We start from the raw sequence: 20158 nt of genomic DNA, 5'->3' as shown, positions 1-20158 counted from the left end.
GCCTCTATGGACTGTAGATGGAACCAGAACTGAGACGGTTTGTTATGGGAACAAAATGTATTAAACTATGTAACCCAGTTAAATAAAGGACACTGATAGTATTTCACTCAGTCTGCACTTTATTTGTCTTTGCATTGATGAGAACCAGACAATCATTTCAGTCCTCACAGCTCGATGTTCTGCTCTGTTCTGGTCTAGACAAGTTTTTTTCTAAAAATCCTAAAGCCTGCAAAGAGCTGTGAGTGAGTTAATCAAAACAAGTTACAACTGGTTGAAGAAAACAGTAAAATGTTGAAAAGACCTTTGAGGCTGAAGGAGTCAGGCCTCTTTTCCAATTATAGAAATAAAAAACATATATCACCCAGACACTGTAGTCTTGCAGGTGTGTGACGGCCTGAGTGAGTAAATAAAAATCAGCGTTCATAAATTAATCTTAGAAGCAATGTGATGGGAAATAGAAATTCTGATTACAGGGTCTTCTGAGCTTTAATTGTTTGTCTTCACAGGAAACAGACCATGTTTTATTTTCTACCAGTTGGACTCAGACTGGCAGGCTGCGAAGCAGAAAGCTTTAGCCTTTGTTTTCTTAGTGAGAACTTTGAACCGACCCTTTGGTTCTGATTCTGTAGATGTGAGCTCACAGTCAGAGTTTTTGGTTCCTCTCAGACCAGCGAGAGTCAGAAAGATTTTTACAGCCAAGGAGTTTTTTATTGCTGTGAGGAGGTGCTAACAAAAACATCCATCAGATTAAGCAGTTTATCTGAGATTATATAATATGGAATAAACACATGGAGGTTGTTGATGAAAAGCTCTGTGGCAGATGGAGGCAAATCACATGATAAAAAGGCAGCAGGGGAGGATAAGGGTGGAGCCTCAGGTGAGTCAGGTAAAAAGAGACGATCCGGTTTGTTCAGTCAGTAAAGAAAAGAACGCATCGACCTGAATCAGGGTGAGTGTTTGCTGCTCATTCTTCTTGTCTACCTCTCAGGCTTCTGACTGGGTTCTTTCTGTTTGGGCTTTTATTGGGCAGATCTAGGCCTGGTTCTGCTTCAGCTTCATGATTGAGAGTAACTGCATCTGATTTCTTTCTGGAACTTTGGTTTTTTTTTGTTGCTACATCTCTATAGTTCTGTATTTTGTTTCAGCAAAATAATTTTTGCGGTAAAATATTCTAAATTAAACAAAAATGTCTGTAATACATTCAGTTGATTTAAACAAAAAAAAAAAAATTAAAGAAAATAGCCCTGATAACTAGAGGGTAAAAAAAAATAAAAAACAAAACAAAAACAAAAATCTGCTTAATCTACCAAACAAAAGTGATGAAGCAGTGAAACTAATATAAATTCCAAAAAAAGTTCAAAACAAAACCATTGGACTTTTTTCCAAGTTTGAAAGTGTTTCGCTTCCCATCCAGAAAGCTTTCTGAATTCAAAATGTCTGGAGTAATGTAAAGCTCTATTCTTTATAGAGTTGCACAACCATAGCCTTGTTATGGCTTAGAAAACATGCAAATTAAACCGAAAACAGGTCTACCCCTTAGTAATGGAGAGTTGTTAGGGTCATTGTTGTTCTGCCTTACAGGAGCAATGTTTTTGATCACCTGCGTGGCGATAAGGATTGTGGCGATAACGGAAGGAATCAAGCTACGTTTTAGGTTAAAATTGACAGACGTAGTAGCCATGTCTGTCAGAGTCAGTGATGGGACTAACGGCGTTGAAAGTAACGGCGTTACTAACGGCGTTTTCAACCTACTGTATTTTTTATTTTAAACATTATTTGATGGCCTTTGTGGCAGGGATGGAGATCCATATTTTATGTCACACGCAGAGTATACATCTAGATAGATAGATGGATGGATGGATGGATGGATGGATGGATGTTGCAGTATCTATAACAACCCAAACACACAGGATTTCAGAATTAGACGTCCCCAGTTATTAATTTCACCAGATTTGAATGCCCTGTTAAAAGACTTCCCATGGCGTTCCCCCCTGATGTCATTTACGTTGAGTTGCAATAAATGCTAAACTCTCTGCAGGTTCTTGTCTTTGTCATCCGCTCTATTCAGCTGGCTTTAGAAACACACGGCGAGAAGGTGGGGGCAGGGTGGTGAGGGTTACGGGGGCGAGAAACACAAAAGTAACGCAATAGTTACTTTTACTAGTAACTAGTTACTTTTATTGTGGAGTAACTCAGTTAGTAACTCAGTTACTTTTTGGGAGAAGTAACTAGTAACTATAGTAACGTCTGCAGCTAGTACAAAATGCTACTGCACGACTTTTGACAGGTACTCGAAAGAGAGAACATGTGACCCCTGTCCTGGCCTCACTTCACTGGCTGCCTGTATATTTTAGGATTCATTTTAAAATTCTTATGTTTGTTTTTAAATCATTGCATAATCTTGCCCCAGCTTACCTCACTGAGCTTCTTCATCCTTACGTACCCCATCGGTCTCTCAGGTCAGCAAATCAGCTGCTCTTGGAGGAACCGAGAACAAAAAGGAAGCTCAGAGGGGACAGGGCTTTCTCTGTTATGGGCCCCAAATTATGGAATGACTTACCTTTGCAGGTCAGAGAGGCCCCTTCTTTGCCCATTTTTAAAGCTCGTCTTAAAACCCATCTATTTTACTTGGCTTTCAACACCAGTGGGATCTAGTTTTTAAATTGTATGTTTTTGTTTTTTTAAACTGTTTTTAAATTACTTTTATTATGTTGTGTTCTTAAATTGTACAGCACTTTGTATCAACTGTGGTTGTTTTAAAGTGCTTTATAAATAAAGTTGGTATGGTATGGTATAACTAATTACTTTTTCAATGTAACGTGCCCAACACTGGTCAGAGTAGCGCCATCTCCCTGTGGAGCAGAGACCGACCTGGTTTTTAGGCATACAGCGTGAGAAGGGAGATCACATCAGAGCTTCGTGCTGAACATGCATCTTGAGGTGTGAACTGAGCTGTAGCTGTGTGCAATGATTTAAAGCTGTGTAATTTAGGTTTGGGGGTTTTGTCTAAACCTATGATGAGCAGAGTGGTGTATCCTGTAAGCCAGGCCAACAACAAACCTCCCCTTTACAAGAGGTCAACCTGTTTTGGTTCAATTAGCATGTTTTCTATGCCATAACAAGGCTTTTGTTGGGCAATTCTATAATTCTATAATCCCATAAATTTGATTAAAATTGGTTGTATAAATATTATTAATATTATTATTGAAGGAAGAGGAGGATTTCCCCTATTTGGCAATATTTGACTTTATTCATTTCAGAAACAAGCTTCTCACCAGCTGAAATGCATTTATCTTATCGGCCGCAGAAACTGTGTTTTAAACACATTTTCTTCCTTATTTGTTCGAACCACCCAATGGGTATCCATTAATGGTACTGAAATGTCCCATAAAATCGCTGCTCTGGTGTGCAGCCCAGTGTAACTGTATCTTTCACTGTTTTTCAATGTATTCTAGCTAACGGACAATAAAAACACCTCACCCATCAGAGGCACTCAGCTGACATTTTCAGTCCCTGTGTTCAGTCTTTCAAAGGCTGGAGGAGCAAACAGTGTAACTAAGGAATAGATTAAAACCAAAAGCTTTTGAAAATGTATTATTTCTGAATAAAATATCCAGCAGCCTAATTATTGTTGTTTTTTAATTCATTTAACACTAGCAATCCCACAAACAAGAATTTTCGTCAGCCTGCAGCCCCCCCGCAGTTCTTCACAACTCATGTATCCTTTTTCAGATGTAAATGCCCCATTAGCGCTGTGGCTGGAGAAACATTCCACCCCCTTCAGTTTCGGTTTTAGCTGAAGTCTCTATCTTTGAGACTGTTTTACCTGAGAGCAGGCGGGGGGGGGGGGGGGGGGGGGGGGGGGGGGGAATCATATTTGTAGTTAAATAGAACTAGCTCTGCAAGACAATTAATTGAAAACGTCACCAAGGAGAGGTGGATTATTATCACATGTATTGGATTCGTAAATAATACTTTTCTGAGGGAATTTCCAAAGCCTAAATGACAAATGGCACCTCTATTCTATTATTAGAATAAGTATAAAATGAGCAATGACTACACTATAGATCATTGTAGTGCCTCCAAACTTGTAGGATACACACATAATCTCATCTGGATCATACTACAACTCTTACTTTGGGAAGATAGGCCAAAATGTATTTTTGGATATTTTTTATTTGTTATTATAAGCATATGTTAGCCATAATTACACTACAGATCATTGTAGGGTTTGTAAAAACTGCTAAATGGGACAATTGTAGCTTCCTATTTAGTGCTTTTCCTTGGGTGAAATAAATGTTACTGCTATACTGAAATCATACTGTTTGTCATTCTCTAAGCTGAAATGTTGAATGAAATGAAAAGGTGAGACAAGACAAAATACAATTATTCTCTATGTTTCTTTCACATGGTGAGCTTTGCAACAATATAAAAGAGTCTGTTGGTGAATGGACAATATAAATAGTCTCTGCCTTTCCTTGTTGGAAAAGCATGGTTATGATCTGTTCTCAGCTCAGGAATTAGGACCCGTATGATATCTGGTTGTTCAATAGGTTTGCCTAAATAAAAGATTTTGATATGACTTATTAGTGTCACGATCGGCAGGGTTTCTAGCCCAAATGCAGAACACACACACAGAGGCAGGGGAAAAGTCCAAGAGTTTATTGGATGCAGACAGGGTTCTACCTGGGAGGCAGAGAGGACAAAGCAGGTTAGGTTTAGGTTTACAGGTTCAGTAAAGATAGGCAGGCTGGCTCAGGCTTGCTGACCATAACTAGTTAAACAATCCGGCTCAGAGTGAAACTCTCTTCCAGCTCATATAGGAAAACCCTAATGAGCTGATGGGGAACAGCTGCTACCGCTGAGCACAAGCTCTCAGGAAAGGATCCACGGCGCCCTCTGGTGGGCAAGCCTCTAGATCCTAACAAGCAGCAGAAACCCTCAGGAAGGGATCCACGTCGCCCTCTGGAGGGCAAACCACTGGATCCCAACAGACAACAGAACCCCACAGAAAAGGATCCATGTCGTGCTCTGGAGGGCAAACCTCTGGATCCCAACAGTACCCCCCCCCCCTCAAGGGCGGATTCCAGACGCCCAAAAAAAAAAAAAACAACCCACCCAGGGTGGGCGGAGGGGGAAACAGGCAAGGAGGGCCAGGCACAGAAACAGAACAGGGTCCGAAAACCTAAAAAACCCACCCAGGGTGGGCGAGGGCAAAGAAAAGTCTCAGGAGACCGGCCGTGGGGCTGGAGGCAAGGCAGAGTCTCAGGAGGCCGGCCGCAGGGCCGAAGGCAAGGCAGAGTCTCAGGAGGCCGGCCGTGGGACCGGAGCTGAAGCAGATGCTCTGGAGGCCGGAGTCTCCAAAGCTGCAGGGACCTTGGAGGAGGACCCCACCTCCGCTTCAGCAGGAAGCTCCGAGGAGGACGCCGCCTCCGCTTCAGCAGGAAGCCCCGAGGAGGACTCTGCCTCAGCAGGAAGCCCCGAGGAGGACGCCGCCTCCGCTTTAGCAGGAAGCACCGAGGAGGATGCCACCTCCGCTTCAGCAGGAAGCACCGAGGAGGACGCCGCCTCCGCTTCTGCTGCTCTGCAACAGGCTTAGATAGGGCCGCCCACTGCGGCTCCGAATCAGGAACACAGGAGCCTGCGATTGCGGCTCCGAATCAGGAACTGAGGAGGCTGCCGATTGCGGCTCCGAATCAGGAACTGAGGAGGCTGCCGACTGCGGCTCCGAATCAGGAACTGAGGAAGTCGCCGATTGCGGTTCCGAATCAGGAACACAAGAGACCGCAGATTGCGGCTCCGAATCAGGAACACAGGAGACCGCAGATTGCGGCTCCGAATCAGGAACAGAGGAGGCCACCGACTGTGGCTCCACAGGAACACAGGAGACCTACAAAGAGATCAGGCTCAGTATAGCCTCTTACATTTTAGCTTGAATTGATTTATTTAATTAAAGTATAGAGACCAAAACAGATCTTTAGCTGACAGAGCAATACATTTAGAGCAGTAATTATTTAAAAAAAATTGCATTTAAGAGAAAAAATAAAGTGTCTGTCGATATGCTCAATTCACAATTACTTAAGTGGAAAAGTTTCAAGGAATGAGTCTGAGATGATTCACTTTATAACATGGCGCATTATCCTGTTGGAAGTAGCCATCAGAAGATTGGTACACTGTGGTCATAAGGCCAGGTAAAACTCCGCAATTGCCATCGCACCAAACAGGAAAAAGAACATCGACAAATTCCGGTTCGTCAAATTAAAATAGCAGCAACAGATCGGTGACTAGAAATTATAGCACAATTCTTATATATTATATTAAAAAAAAAACTACCACCGTTTATTTAAATGATTGGATCCAAACTATTGGTTATTCACCAACAAGGAAGCAGATTTCTCATCTCCACTGAAATATTTATTTTATACCGAGGGACTTAAACTTTACTCAAATCCATTCAAAAGAAACTTCTTATTACAGGAATGAAAAGAGATGCTGAGTTTGGGAGTAGAAAACAAGTTCATTCAAAAAAAGCAGTTTTGAATTATCCTTATCCCCGTTACAAAAATCTACAAATATATATATATATATATATATATATATATATATATATATATATATATATATATATATATATATTTGGGCAGAAACTGAACATATGCTGGATGATGGTGGGATTTTTTTAATATGTAATTTTAAATTAAGCACTCACAGGGTTCATACAGGAATGAGTGACTCTAATTTAATGCTATTAGAAATGATTTTAATGCCATCACCAAGAACCATGTACACAAGTTATTAGTGTACATGAAATATGAAGGAGCTGTAAGCAGAGTTCCATGACTCCTGTATGTATGTAAACACACACACACACACACACACACACACACACACACACACACACACACACACACACACACACACACACACATATATACGTATATATATATATCCTCTAGCTTTTTCTCCGCCTGGAGCTTCCTTTCCGAACATACGGCTTTATGATCAGTTCCACGCAAATTAATAGCGATATAATATATCTGACGAAATTGTTTTTATAAGCATTTTTTATTAAAGAATTATAAATACTTCGATAAACATATTTAAATAATTGTAGTGCCAATTAAGGCCTTGATAAAAAAAATAATGAATGAATTGTAATTATTTTTAATGATCCGCGGAAACCCTGGTTCATCTCGCGCATGCTCTCTACGATCTCCAAGAAACTCAGAGCTGAGCGGTCTGGAACCACAGCGGAGGATGTATGCTTTGCTTTGTGCAGGCGGTCTGGAGCGGAGTATGTGGGATTTCGGGGTAAAACTCCTCTTGGACGCGATGGCGACTCTGAGGTCGAACAAGACAAACTCAAAGAAGAGATGTTAGCGGTAAATATATGTTCGATTACTGCCTGCTAAGCTAAAAGCAGCCTAGCCTAAGCTACGGCTAATAGCAGCCTAGCCTAAAGCTACGGCTAATAACAGCCTAGCCTAAAGCTACGGCTAATAGTAGCCTTGCAAGAACAAGCTTTATTAAAGTGTATTTTTTGTGATTCATAGGAAGCAGTACGCCGTCTTCACAATTAGGAGACTAATTGCAGGCGCTATGAACCGGAGCAAGGGTAAGATTTAAAGAATATGCTTTCATTCTGCGGTAAAAGGAAATGGATACTGATAGATACCGATCATAGCTTTACATTTTGTTTTCACAGAATACTGTCGCCTCACAATCAGGCGGTGACCGCCTATCTGCTTGGAGCCATATCAGCAAGTCCAGATTTGCATGATGTTGATAAAGAGTGACTTGTTTTAATGTTTTCTCCTTCCTTTTTACTGTGACTTGCGTTTGATTTTTTTATTCATACCACTCTCATTTAATTGTTTTCCAGCTGCCTGTAAGACGTATTTTCAGACGGTATGCAGGAGCTTCAGATATACGCAGCCAGCCAACACGTTGCGTGCGGAGGCTGCCAAGCAATCTGCTCGGAGTCGGGCCAGAAGAAAGAGGGTAAGACTTTATTTGGTGACTATTTTTCAGGTGCATTGATAGATTTGTTGTGTCCATACGCAGAGTGCTGATTCATTGTTTTTTTTCAGCTGCTGAAAGCGAGGCAGAGGGTGCTAGCAGATGAGGAAGTGGAACTCTGGAAGTCCGCCACCGTCGACCTCATGTCCGACGAAGAAGATGGCGTCGTTGGCTGTGTCTCTGGATGGATTGTACGGTCGCCACCATTTCGTAGGCCGGATCTCACTGAACTCTGTGTTAAGCTGCAGTCCCGGTTAGAAGCGATGCCGAAGTACAGGGCCGCGCACAGTAGGCGTCTGCACATCGGACCTGCCTCGGAGGGAATGCTGCCAGTTACCTCCAACCCCGAGGAAGCAAACAGACCGCTCATGGACTTGTAATTTTTAGATACGCATGTGTTTGGATACGCGTTGTATATAGTTGTGTGTGTTTTAATAAAGCTCTTTCTTTGCATAAACAGCTTCCTGGCAACTGTATAAATTCATTCATGTCCTTGATGGTAGCCTAATAATTGTGTAGTATTGTAGGATAACATAAATACACAGCATATGAATGAATAAATATATGAATGAATAAATATATGAATGAATAAATATATATATATATATATATATATATATATATATATATATATATATATATATATATATATATATATATATGTAAATTTATATGTAAATATATATATATATGCCAACCAATCACGAGCAACTTTACTTGTTTAAAAAGAAGTGGTTCCGTCCAATACTCAGTAAGAAAATTCAAGCCTGGCCTGGCCACATGTGGTTCCATATACGTCAGAGTCCGTTTCCGACAATTTGTGGCACGACAAACGTGGACAAGCGCGGGTTGCAAATTGTTGGAAACTGACGAAAATCAGGGAGATCTGCGGGAGTTTACGGGGACGAAAATCTCACTTTTCATGCAGTGTTTAGTGATTTACAAATGGAAAAATGGAGAGAAGTGCCCATTCCGCTAAAATGTATTTTAAACCAGAAATGCTCACTGGGTTCATCCCTGGTAATGAGTCATTGTCTTTGTCAGCATTTAAAGATTAACCATCTTGTTTGACACAAATCTCACTTTTCCCAGTATAACTGATGGAGGAGAGGTATGGACTTCCTCCATCAGAAAAGTGAGATCTGAGATCTATGCTTTTCTGCTTCCACATTATCTCCTGTTTATTTCCTCTCTAGAGATGAGGACGATCCTGATGTGGCTGTAAAACAACAACAGAGTTTAATCAGTCAGGAGCTTCTGCAGATACATTGTAATGCAGACCTCTTCAGCAGATCCTTCCTGCTCTCAGCCATTATCCTCTATAAGGACTCTGATTTATTACAAAACATTTTGTTTTCCTTTAAGATAAAAATAAAGAAAAAACTTTGGTTTAAAATATCGGTTTTATTCAGGGTTTTTATTTTAAACTAGCTGCTAATGGTTATAAAAATCAAGTTTATACAGGATCAGCTTCCTGCTCTACAGGACAGGTTAGAGAGCAGCTAACTGGGAACACTGGGACTGAACCACATCTGAGTCTCTGTTTCTCTTTCAGGTGGATTTCATTCTGGGAGAAACAGTTTTTCAGGAAGACAGATGAAACCACAGCAGTGTCTCCATCACCCAGCACTGTTTTTGTGAGAGTGACGTGTTTAAAGCTCATTCTGAAGGTTTCACTAATTATCCTTGACTACCAGAGCAAAGGTAAGGTCTGTCAAAACATTATATAATCATCAGTGTGACTAAAAATATTTAATATCTTTAAATTGCTTAGAATAAAATTCAGGTTGAGAAATTGAATTTCAGAAATAAAGACTTATTTTATGTATAATAAAAAAGAACAGTAGTAAGTACAGTAATTTATTTAAAGCTAGGAGATAATACTTGTCTTAACAGAGAAAAGCATAAACAAGAGGTGAAGAGAAAAAAACTATAGAGAAACTCTGTAATAGTGTTGGGATCCTGAGGCTTGCCCACCAGAGGGCGCTGAGGATCCTCTTCTGTTATGTTTTCTGTTAAGGACTGGGGTTACTGTTGGGATCTGGAGATCTACCATCTGTCTCCAGCAGAGAGCGCTGTGGGTCTCCTGGGCTGGACTCTGCCTCGCTGCCTGTCCCACGGCCGGCTACCTGAGACTCTACATTATAAACTATCAGAGACTTTTGTTGCTTTCGTCCACCTTAAGTGGATTGTTTTTTGTTCTGGACTCAGTTTTTGTTTTTTGCCCTCCTGGCCTGTTTCCCCCTCCGCCCACCCTGGATGGGTTGTCTTTTTGTTTTTTGGTCTCTGTTTTTGTTGTTTCTGGCCCTCCTTGCCCTAGTGCCCCCTCAACCCGCCCTGGGTGGGTTTTTTTTTTTTTTTTTTTTTCATGGACTGTTCTGAGGGCGTATGGAATCCGCCCTTGAGGGGGGGGCTCTGTTGGGATCCTGAGGCTTGCCCACCAGAGGGCACCGAGGATCCTCTTCTGTTATATGTTTTCTGTTAAGGACTGGGGTTACTGTTGGGATCTGGAGATCTACCATCTGTCTCCAGCAGAGAGCGCTGTGGGTCTCCTGGGCTGGAGCCTCCAGCACACCTGAAGCTCATCAACTCATCAGGAGACCTTCCTACATAAGCAGCAGTCAGACCTTCCTTCGATGCCGGAGTGTTGACCAAGTTTGAAAACCTGACCGAAGTCTGAAGCTCTGGATGAGCCTTACCTGGAAACTTGCCTGCCTGCCCAAGGGAGCCAAACCTGAAGGTCTTAGTCTGGATTCCTCCTTCAGCTCTCAGGGAAGAGCTAGGAAGCTAAACCTGAAGATCTCAGTCTGGATTCCTCCCTCAGCTCTCAGGGAAGAGCTAGGAACAAACACACGTCAGAGTCTCACTAACCAGAAGCTAGACGCTGCTGCTGCTGAGCTCTCTGCTACTTCCACAATCTTTGGACCCAACCGGTTCCCCATCTCAAGGATCTGTCAGAACCTCTTCAAGTTTGGTGTTCTGCATGTGGGTTAAGTCCATTAGCCAATCAGGACAGAACACTCCGGCTATTCACAAAACCCAGCAGATCACCTCCGGAGGAGGCTTGAGGAACAAGCTACTCAGATCTACGAACTCTATTCAACCCTCCGTGATTTAAATCCCAGTTTTGACCAGACTTTTCAGGACTTAGCAGGCAACGTGAGAAGCGCTAACACGACGCCAGCTCAACTTCCGGTTCCGGAGCCCGTTTCGTCACTTCTTCCGCTTCTAAGGTCAGAATCTGCTCCGTCACTTCCTGAATTCCGTCCCCCACTTCCTGAAAGGTTTTCTGGCATACCTAGTAGCTGTAAAGGATTTTTGCTTCAATGCAAATTGTTTTTTGAATTTTCTCCGTCCAATTTTCCAAATGATGAGACAAAAATAGCCTTTATTCTCTCATGGTTATCAGGAAAAGCCCGCAAATGGGCAAAGACCAGCTGTTCTTCTAAATCCAGTATTTCCAGTACATTTGAACATTTTTTAAAGGAACTCTCTCTAGCCTTTTCAGAATCTACTAAATCTCAGGGTCTGTCTAATTTAAAACAAGGGAATAGAACCATAGAAGAGTTTTCTATAGACTTCCAGATCAGAGCTGCTGCTTCCTGCTGGACTGATGCTATGTTAAAGAATATCTACCGCAACACACTAAACAAGGAAATTAAGGACAGACTTGCAACCATAGAGGAACCTGAAACCCTAGAAGAGCTCATTCACACAGCCTTATATCTCGATCACAAAGTACGCACAAGAGGTCAACCCGGCTTAGCCCAGTCCAGCCCAGCTCAGCCCAGTTCAGTCCAGATCTGCCTAGTCCAGTCCAGTTTAGTCCAGTCCAGCTCAGTCCAGTCCAGTACAGCTCTGTACATCCCAGTTCAGTCCACTTCTGCACAGTTCTATCCAGTTCAGCCATCACTTACGTGACTGCCAGGTAGCACCATCCGTTAAGAGGCTTAAAATCAAACCAACTAATTCAACTCCTATGACTGTTAGCATTTCAGCTAAACCAGCACCTGAAACCTATTGCAAACCAGTTAGCCTTTTCTCTCAGTCAGTCTCTGAACCTATTAGCCCTACTCCTAACGAACCCCGACTTAAGAGACGGCGGCGCCGTAAGCCAGCTCTGAGCCGTCTGGAGACCCCTGAGCCGGTTCTGAGCCGTCTAAAGACACCTGAGCCAGCCGTGAGCCGTCTTGAGTCAGTTCTGTGCTATTTTGAAACCCTGGAGTCAGCTCCATGCCATTTTGAAACCCCTGAGTCAGCTCCGTGCCATTTTGAAACCCTTGAGTCAGCTCCGTGCCGTTTAGAGACCCCTGAACCAGCTCCGAGCAGTCGGTTCTGAGCCGTATAAAGACCCCTGAGTTAGCTCTGTGCTGTCCAGAGACCCCTGAGTTAGCTCTGTGCCGTCCAGAGACCCCTGAGCAGAATCTTAAAGAGGTATGTGATTTTACGCCTCCCAGGACTTTTCTGCAGGCGCCCCTGACCGCCAAGAGTCCTCTGCGAGCATCACCAGCGGTTTCTCCCTTGCTGGAGTTGGAGCCACAGTCGGTGATCACCTCTGTTCCTGAGGTGGAGCCACAATCAGCAGACTCCTCTGTTCCTGACTCGGAGCCGCAATCGGCGGGCTCCTCTGTTCCTGACTCGGAGCCGCAATCGGCAGGCTCCTCTGTTCCTGACTCGGAGCCGCAATCGGCGGGCTCCTCTGTTCCTGACTCGGAGCCGCAATCAGCGGGCTCCTCTGTTCCTGACTCGGAGCCGCAATCGGCAGGCTCCTCTGTTCCTGACTCGGAGCCGGAATCGGCGGGCTCCTCTGTTCTGATCCGGAGCCGCAATCGGCGGGCTCCTCTGTTCCTGATCCGAAGTCGCAATCAGCAGGCTCCTCTGTTCCTGACCCGGAGCCGCAATCGGCGGGCTCCTCTGTTCCTGACCCGGAGCTGCAATCGGCGGGCTCCTCTGTTCCTGACCCGGAGCCGCAATCGGCGGGCTCCTCTGTTCCTGACCAGGAGCCGCAATCGGCGGGCTCCTCTGTTCCTGACCCCGAGCCACAGTTGGCGGGCTCCTCTATTCCAGTCCAGGAACCGCAGTCAGTGGTCTCCTCTGTTCCAGTCCAGGAGCCGCAGTCGGCGGTCTCCCCAGAGCCTGTTCCTGGGCCGCAGTCAGCGGCCACCACAGAGTCTGTTCCAGAGCCGCAGTCGGTGGCCACCTCAGAGCCTGTTCCAGAGCCACAGTCGGCGGCCACCTCAGAGCCTGTTCCAGAGCCGCAGTCGGCGGCCACCTCAGAGCCTGTTTCAGGGCCGCTGAAGAGGGGACGGGGTACCCCTTGGGGCTACCTACTGAAAGTGGGGTGTCATCCTCCTAAGAAGCTGCTACACCTCCGGCCCCGCGGCCGGCCTCCAGAGCGTCAGCTTCGCCTCCGGCCCCGCAGCCGACCTCCAGAGCGTCAGCATCGCCTTCGTCCTGCGGCCGACCTGCAGAGCGTCAGCGTCACCTTCGGTCCCGCAGCCGGCCACCCAAGACTCTACTCCGCTGCCGGACCCTCGGCCGGCCTCCAGAACCTCTGCCACGTCTTCGGTCCCACAGCCGGCCACCTGAGACTCTGCTCCACTGCCGGCCCCTCGGCCGGCCACCTGAACCTCTGCCTTGCTGCCGGTCCCACGGCCAGCCACCTGAACCTCTGCCTCGCCGCCGACCCCACGGTCGGCCACCTGAAACACTGCCTCGCTGCCGGTCCCATGGCCGGCCACCTGAGACTGCCTCGCTGCCTGTCCCACGGCCGGCCACCTGAGACTCTACATTATAAACTATCAGAGACTTTTGTTGCTTTCGTCCACCTTAAGTGGATTGTTTTTTGTTCTGGACTCAGTTTTTGTTTTTTGCCCTCCTGGCCTGTTTCCCCCTCCGCCCACCCTGGATGGGTTGTCTTTTTGTTTTTTGGTCTCTGTTTTTGTTGTTTCTGGCCCTCCTTGCCCTAGTGCCCCCTCTGCCCGCCCTGGGTGGGTTTTTTTTTTTTTTTTTTTTTCATGGACTGTTCTGAGGGTGTCTGGAATCCGCCCTTGAGGGGGGGGCTCTGTTGGGATCCTGAGGCTTGCCCACCAGAGGGCACCGAGGATCCTCTTCTGTTATATGTTTTCTGTTAAGGACTGGGGTTACTGTTGGGATCTGGAGATCTACCATCTGTCTCCAGCAGAGAGCGCTGTGGGTCTCCTGGGCTGGAGCCTCCAGCACACCTGAAGCTCATCAACTCATCAGGAGACCTTCCTACATAAGCAGCAGTCAGACCTTCCTTCGATGCCGGAGTGTTGACCAAGTTTGAAAACCTGACCGAAGTCTGAAGCTCTGGATGAGCCTTACCTGGAAACTTGCCTGCCTGCCCAAGGGAGCCAAACCTACTTCCACAATCTCTGGACCCAACCGGTTCCCCATCTCAAGGATCTGTCAGAACCTCTTCAAGTTTGGTGTTCTGCATGTGGGTTAAGTCCATTAGCCAATCATGACAAATAGATAATAATATTTATATCTGTAACCATATAAAGTCTTTCTGTTTTGTGGAGTCACAAATTCAGACGCATTATATCAACCAGCTGTTGGTATTTAATGATTTTAGGAGTAAAATCAATAGAAACAAACACAAACATAGTTATTTTTTCTATGTCAGCAGCTTCTCACCCTTTTAATCAACATGCTTTACATTTCCTAAGAAGTTATTTGGTCAACAGAAAAAAAACGTGGCCTCCTTCTTCAACCTGACAGCATCCCTCACTGTAGGTGTCCACCAACGGGTTCGAGGGTTGCCGCCACGACAGGCACCGACAACCTTGCGGCCGCAGCTTAGATAAACTGCCTTGACAATGGAGGAATGGAACATGGTCCACTCGGACTCAATGTCCCCCACCTCCCCCGGGATGTGTTTGAAGTTCTGTGGGAGATGGGAGTTAAAGCCCCGCCTAACCGGGGACTCCGCCAGACGTTTCCAGCAGACCCTCACAACACGTTTGGGCCTGCCAGGTCTGACCGGCATCCTACCCCACCATCGGAGCCAACTCACCACCAGGTAGTGGTCAGTGGAAACTCCGCACATCTCTTCACCCGAGTGTCCAAGACATATGGCCGCAGGTCCAATGAAACGATGACAAAGTCGATCATCGAACTGCGGCCTAGGGTGTCCTGGTGCCAAGTGCACATATGGACACCCTTATGCTTGAACATGCTGTTCGTTATAGACAAGCCATGACGAGCACAGAAGTCCAACAACAGAACACCACTCGAGTTCAGATCGGGGCGGAGATTCCTCCCAACCACGCCCCTCCAGGTCTCACTGTCATTGCCCACGTGAGCGTTGAAGTCTCCCAGCAGAACAAGGGAGTCCCCAGGAGGGGCACCCTCCAGTACCCCCTCTAAGGACTCCAAGAAGGGTGGGTAATCTGAACTGTTGTTCGGCCCGTAAGGAGTTTGGAGAGGCCATGGAGAAAGACTTCTGTACGGCTCCAAAGCGATTCTGGTCTGCCATCTAGCTACTCAGGAGGGGGAAGTGGTGCAGCACCAACACTGTTTATGGTGGGGATGGTGTGCTGCTGACCTCGACTCGGGACGTTGTGGGTCGGTGGGTGAGTTTCTCAAGGTCCTGGATGTTGTAGGGTTGTGTTGGCTGACACGACTCTGCAACATTGCATGGACATTGGGGGCAGTCCCCCTGGATTGGCAGACTGGGGTGGTGGCCCCCCTATTCAAAAAGGTGGACCGGAGGGTGTGCTCCAATTACAGGGGAGTCAAACTCTTAAGCTTCGCCGGCAGGGTCTATTCGGGGGTGCTGGAGAGGAGGGTCTGTCAGATAGTTCAACCTCGGATTCAGGAAGAGCAGAGTGGTTTTCGTTCTGGTCGTGGAATGCTGGACCATCTCTACACCCTCAGCAGGGTCCTGGAGGGTGCATGGGAGTTCGCCTAACCAGTCTAAGTGTGCTTTGTGGACTTGAAGAAGGCGTTCGACCGTGTCCCTCGGGCGGCCCTGTGGGGGGTTCTACGGGAGTACGGGGTGCCGGACCCTTTTATACGCGCTGTCAGGTCCCTGTATGACCTGTGTCAGAGTCTGGTCCGCATTGCCAGCAGTAAGTCAGGCTCGTTTCCGGTGCGAGTTGGACTCTGCCAGGGCTGCCCTTTGTCACAGATTCTGTTCATTACCTTCATGGACAGAATTTCTAGGCACAGCCAAGGTGTTGAGGGGATCCGTTTTGGTGGCCTTAGGATTGCGTCTCTGTTTTTTGCAGATGATGTGGTCCTATTGGCTTCATCAGGTCGTGATCTGCAGCTCTAGCTGGATCGGTTCGCAGCAGAGTGTGAAACGGTGGGGATGTGGATCAGTGCCTCCAAATCTGAGGCCATGGTCTTGAGCCGGAAAAGAGTAGAGTGCCTTCTCCGGGTCGGGGGGGGGGGGGGGGGGGGTGTCCTGCCCCAAGTGGAGGAGTTTAAGAATCTTGGGATCTTGTTCACGAATGAGGGAAGAAGGGAGCGGGAGATCGACAGGCGGATTGGCGCAGCGTCTGCCATGAAGCAGGTGCTGTACCGGTCCGTCATGGTGAAGAGAGAGCTGAGTCAAAAAGCAAAGCTCTTGATTTACCGGTCGATCTACATTGCAGTTTTTCTGCCATTTTAGTGAAATAAACTCAGACAGTGAAAGTGTGCAAATTGGGCAATGATGAGTAAAACAATAGGTATTAGTCATTTTTATTCAAACATAGTTTTTCCACATTTTTTTGTTTTTTAATCGGGTTGGAAACTGTGTTCAGCCAATCTTTTGGCTAAAGCAACCTAATTTGGCAGCGTTTATACCCAATCTATATTTTTACTAGGGCAAACCAATGTAATGGCTCATTAGCCAAAATAACTAAGTATAATCACAACTTTCAAAAGCCAAAGGTGGAACTTTAACCATTAACCTCAGCAGAAGGAGTCTCTGTCTTACAGATGACGCCACTTATATTGTTAGTTGTTTGATCGAGAAAATACTATTTAACACTAACGTGTTCACACCAACTGTATCCGGTGGCTTGCTCAGACTTTGATCATTTCATTGTTTAATTGAACCAAAATAGTTTTAAGCAACTGGATTGGTTGTTTTTCCAACCAATCTCTTCTTAGATTCTATCCAAACTCTATCCAGCTGACAACAGCTCTCCTCCAAACTACCACATCTTGACTGAACACTGAGGCTGTTTAAATGCCTGTCAAAATTCTTGCGGTTCCCAAACCACTTCCCGAAGCGGTCGCGTGGTATCATGGTAGCGAGGCCTCGGACGTCATCAATTTTGGCGCCTCCCCTAAATGAATCACGCCTCGACACGCGCTTCGGGGAAACGCCCCCTCCATTACTCAACACACGCCTCGAAGCCTCAGCTCATCTCATAACATCACTACTGTTCACAGAGAGGGTTTCTTTAAATCTGCTGCTCTGGTTGGCACTGTATCAGCAGCAATAAATGTGTTCATGATGATTGGTTCTGTTTCAGAAAAAGGACAAAGATCCTCTGCTCTCTGTTATGACTTTATCGCAAACTGGAAACTTATTATTAGGGAACTTTCTTAGAACAAGAAAAGACCTGTTTGTTCTGGTTCTTTAGGTCTGAGTCCATTTAGAAACTGTTTTCCTGCTAACAGCCTTTGCTCCTACTATACTGAAAAAGAAAACTGACTGAAATGTTTCAGATCATCTCATATCAGAAAAAGACCATAAAAAAGAAACAGAAAATGTTATTTTGAAAATATTGATCTCGCTCTTTAAATTCTGGTTCTAGTTGTAATTCATGATCTCCAGAAAATGCATCAGATCACCTGATATCTGTAGCTTTTTTAGAGAACATCCTACAGACTGTTTTATGTATGTTCAGAAGGAGAAGTCCAACAGAAAAGAGGACCCAGTATTATAGGCAGACATATCTAAAACACATTTATTTGAAATAATACCATAATACCGGAGAGATTTGTTTGAAGTTTCCATTAGCATTTAGCATAACTAAAATAGAAAATTATTTAGCTCTTTGCATTTCTAGAGTAACTCTGTTCCACACTGAAGTGAAATGTATTTGTTAAACTTTTTCAGTAACTGATCTCTCAAATACTTTTTTAATTGTAACATTGAAACGCTCTGAACATTTTTCTAAATGATCAAATGACAATAAAGTGTACCAATTCAGATACTTTTGTGCCTTTTCCAAATTGTGTTCTTGATGTTTTGAGATTTCTTTTGTTAACTGGTATTTTTCCCTTTTGGACTTGCTTTGTTCATTTTCTTGCAAAAAAAAAAAACTTACATTGTGATCAGTAAGACCAGTGAGTAAATTATTATTATTTTTTTATTCCATGAGGTTTATTAGAGTAATTTAAATCAACTTCTGATTCTGAATGATTGTTAATTCAGTTACTCATTGTACATTCCTTCTGTTCTGTTTTTTCATCCCAACTGATGTTAAAAGTTCTAAATACAAGTTTATTTATCTGATTACACCTTTTCAGGAGTTCTTTCATCAGGTCATAAAATAATATTTAGATGAAGGTCTATGATAGAGACAAATTCCAGTTAATTATATTTCATTAGAGAGGGACATAATAATGGTGACACATTCTAAAGTCACACTACTAAGCCATATGATAGGGCTCCATTTAAAAATATACACGGAACCAGATGGTTCCTGCTGGAATCAGGTTCCTCTGGTCCTCTACACACATGATGGGAATCAGCTTTCTGCTTTACAGGACGCTAACTGGACCTGAACCACTGGGAACTGACTGGTTCTGGTTTCTCTCTCAGACTGACTGAAGTCCAGAAGATGGAAGATCTGGATCAAAATGAGCACAGAGCAAAACCTCCAGGCTGCAGCTGGCCTTCTATGAGGAGTGACTGGACCAAAGATCACACTCAATACTTCACATCAGAACCTGGACCCTCAGACAGAAGGTAAGGAACCAGTTTCTAAATGACTCCAGAGAGATAGAACCTCTAGAATCTGAACTGGTTGACCATCAGTATCTAAAGCCAAAGTTCTTTAGTTTTTCTTTCAGCTTAAAACTAAATACATGTCCAATGTTGGGGTGTGGGGTGTGTGTGTGTGTTGGGGGGGGGGGATTTGTCTGAGAGCCAGCCGCTCAAAGCACTTGGTGATGATGGGGGGTAATCGTCTGTTTATGAGGGCGATGGTTCTGCTCACTCCAGGATGGGCTGAGAATTTTGCTGCGTGCATCCACTGGATGAGGCGGGATCTGACGGAAGACCGGACATACATTTTATTTGGAGGACCATTACCTGGGTCGGGTTCAGAAGCAAAGGCAGAGTTAATCAGATCAGTGATTTCCCAGGAAACGGCTCCAACTGTACAAGAGGCTGGGAGAACAGGTTCGGGTGTCTCAGGTTGGTCGGTGGAATACAGACGAGAGAGAGAGTCGGGCTTGACGTTCTTGGAACCAGGTCTGTAGGAAATGATGAGATTAAAACGAGAAAAGAACAAGGACCACCTTGAATGCCGTGGGTTGAATCTCTTTGCCGATTGAATATAAGCCAGGTTCTTGTGGTCAGTCCAAACCAGTACTGGATGCTCGGCCCCCTCGAGCCAGTGTCTCCATTCCTCCAGGGCGAGCTTAATGGCCAGAAGTTCTCGGTCTCCAACATCATAATTTTGCTCGGCTGGAGAGAGTCTGCGTGAAAAAAAAGCACATGGGTGAGTTTTCTGGTCGGAATCTGACTGCTGCGATAACACAGCTCCTACGTGGAATCAGATGCATCAACCTCAAGGATGAACTGCTTCGTAGGATCAGGCTGGACCAAGATGGGGGCACTGGAAAAGAGTCTTTTTAATTTATTAAAGGCATCTTTGGCTTCAGAGGTCCATTGGAAAGTCTTCTTAACAGAAGTAAGAGCTGTGAGGGGTACAGCAGTCTGACTGTAGTTCCTTATGAACCTCCTGTAAAAATTTGCAAACCCAAGAAATCTCTGAAGTTGTTTGCGGTTTTCAGGTGTAGGCCACTCCAGAACTGTCTTTATCTTATCTTCTGATGGCTTCACCTGCCCGCCCTCGAGCACAAACCCTAGAAAGGTGACAGATTGTTGATGAAATTCACACTTTTCAGCCTTCACAAAAAGTTTATTTTCCAATAGCCT

The 20158-nt window shown here is 45.0% G+C and overlaps 1 protein-coding gene across 15 annotated transcripts in view; it reads left to right on the top strand.

The window, feature by feature from the left end:
- The first annotated feature begins 919 nt into the window (after positions 1 to 919).
- LOC119796089 (NACHT, LRR and PYD domains-containing protein 12-like) overlaps positions 920 to 20158 on the top strand; it is a 58901-nt gene continuing 39662 nt past the window's right edge. For 11 of the 15 annotated variants that reach the window (XM_038304470.1, XM_038304469.1, XM_038304468.1 and 8 more), the window contains exons 1-2: positions 920 to 949; positions 18760 to 18961. In XM_038304470.1, the coding sequence (XP_038160398.1) occupies positions 18834 to 18961 (128 nt within the window). In that variant the 5' untranslated portion in view covers positions 920 to 949; positions 18760 to 18833. Of the gene's footprint in view, positions 950 to 9574; positions 9724 to 18759; positions 18962 to 20158 lie in introns of all 15 variants that reach the window. The other 4 variants (XM_038304472.1, XM_038304471.1, XM_038304458.1 and 1 more) reach the window with 3 other exon arrangements.

Source organism: Cyprinodon tularosa, unplaced genomic scaffold (genome assembly GCF_016077235.1).
Source record: "Cyprinodon tularosa strain WSP-4 unplaced genomic scaffold, ASM1607723v1 ctg534, whole genome shotgun sequence".
NCBI classification, from domain to species: Eukaryota; Metazoa; Chordata; class Actinopteri; order Cyprinodontiformes; family Cyprinodontidae; genus Cyprinodon; species Cyprinodon tularosa.
The sequence above is the reverse complement of the archived record's forward strand: the minus strand, read 5'-3'. Positions and strand labels throughout refer to the sequence as shown.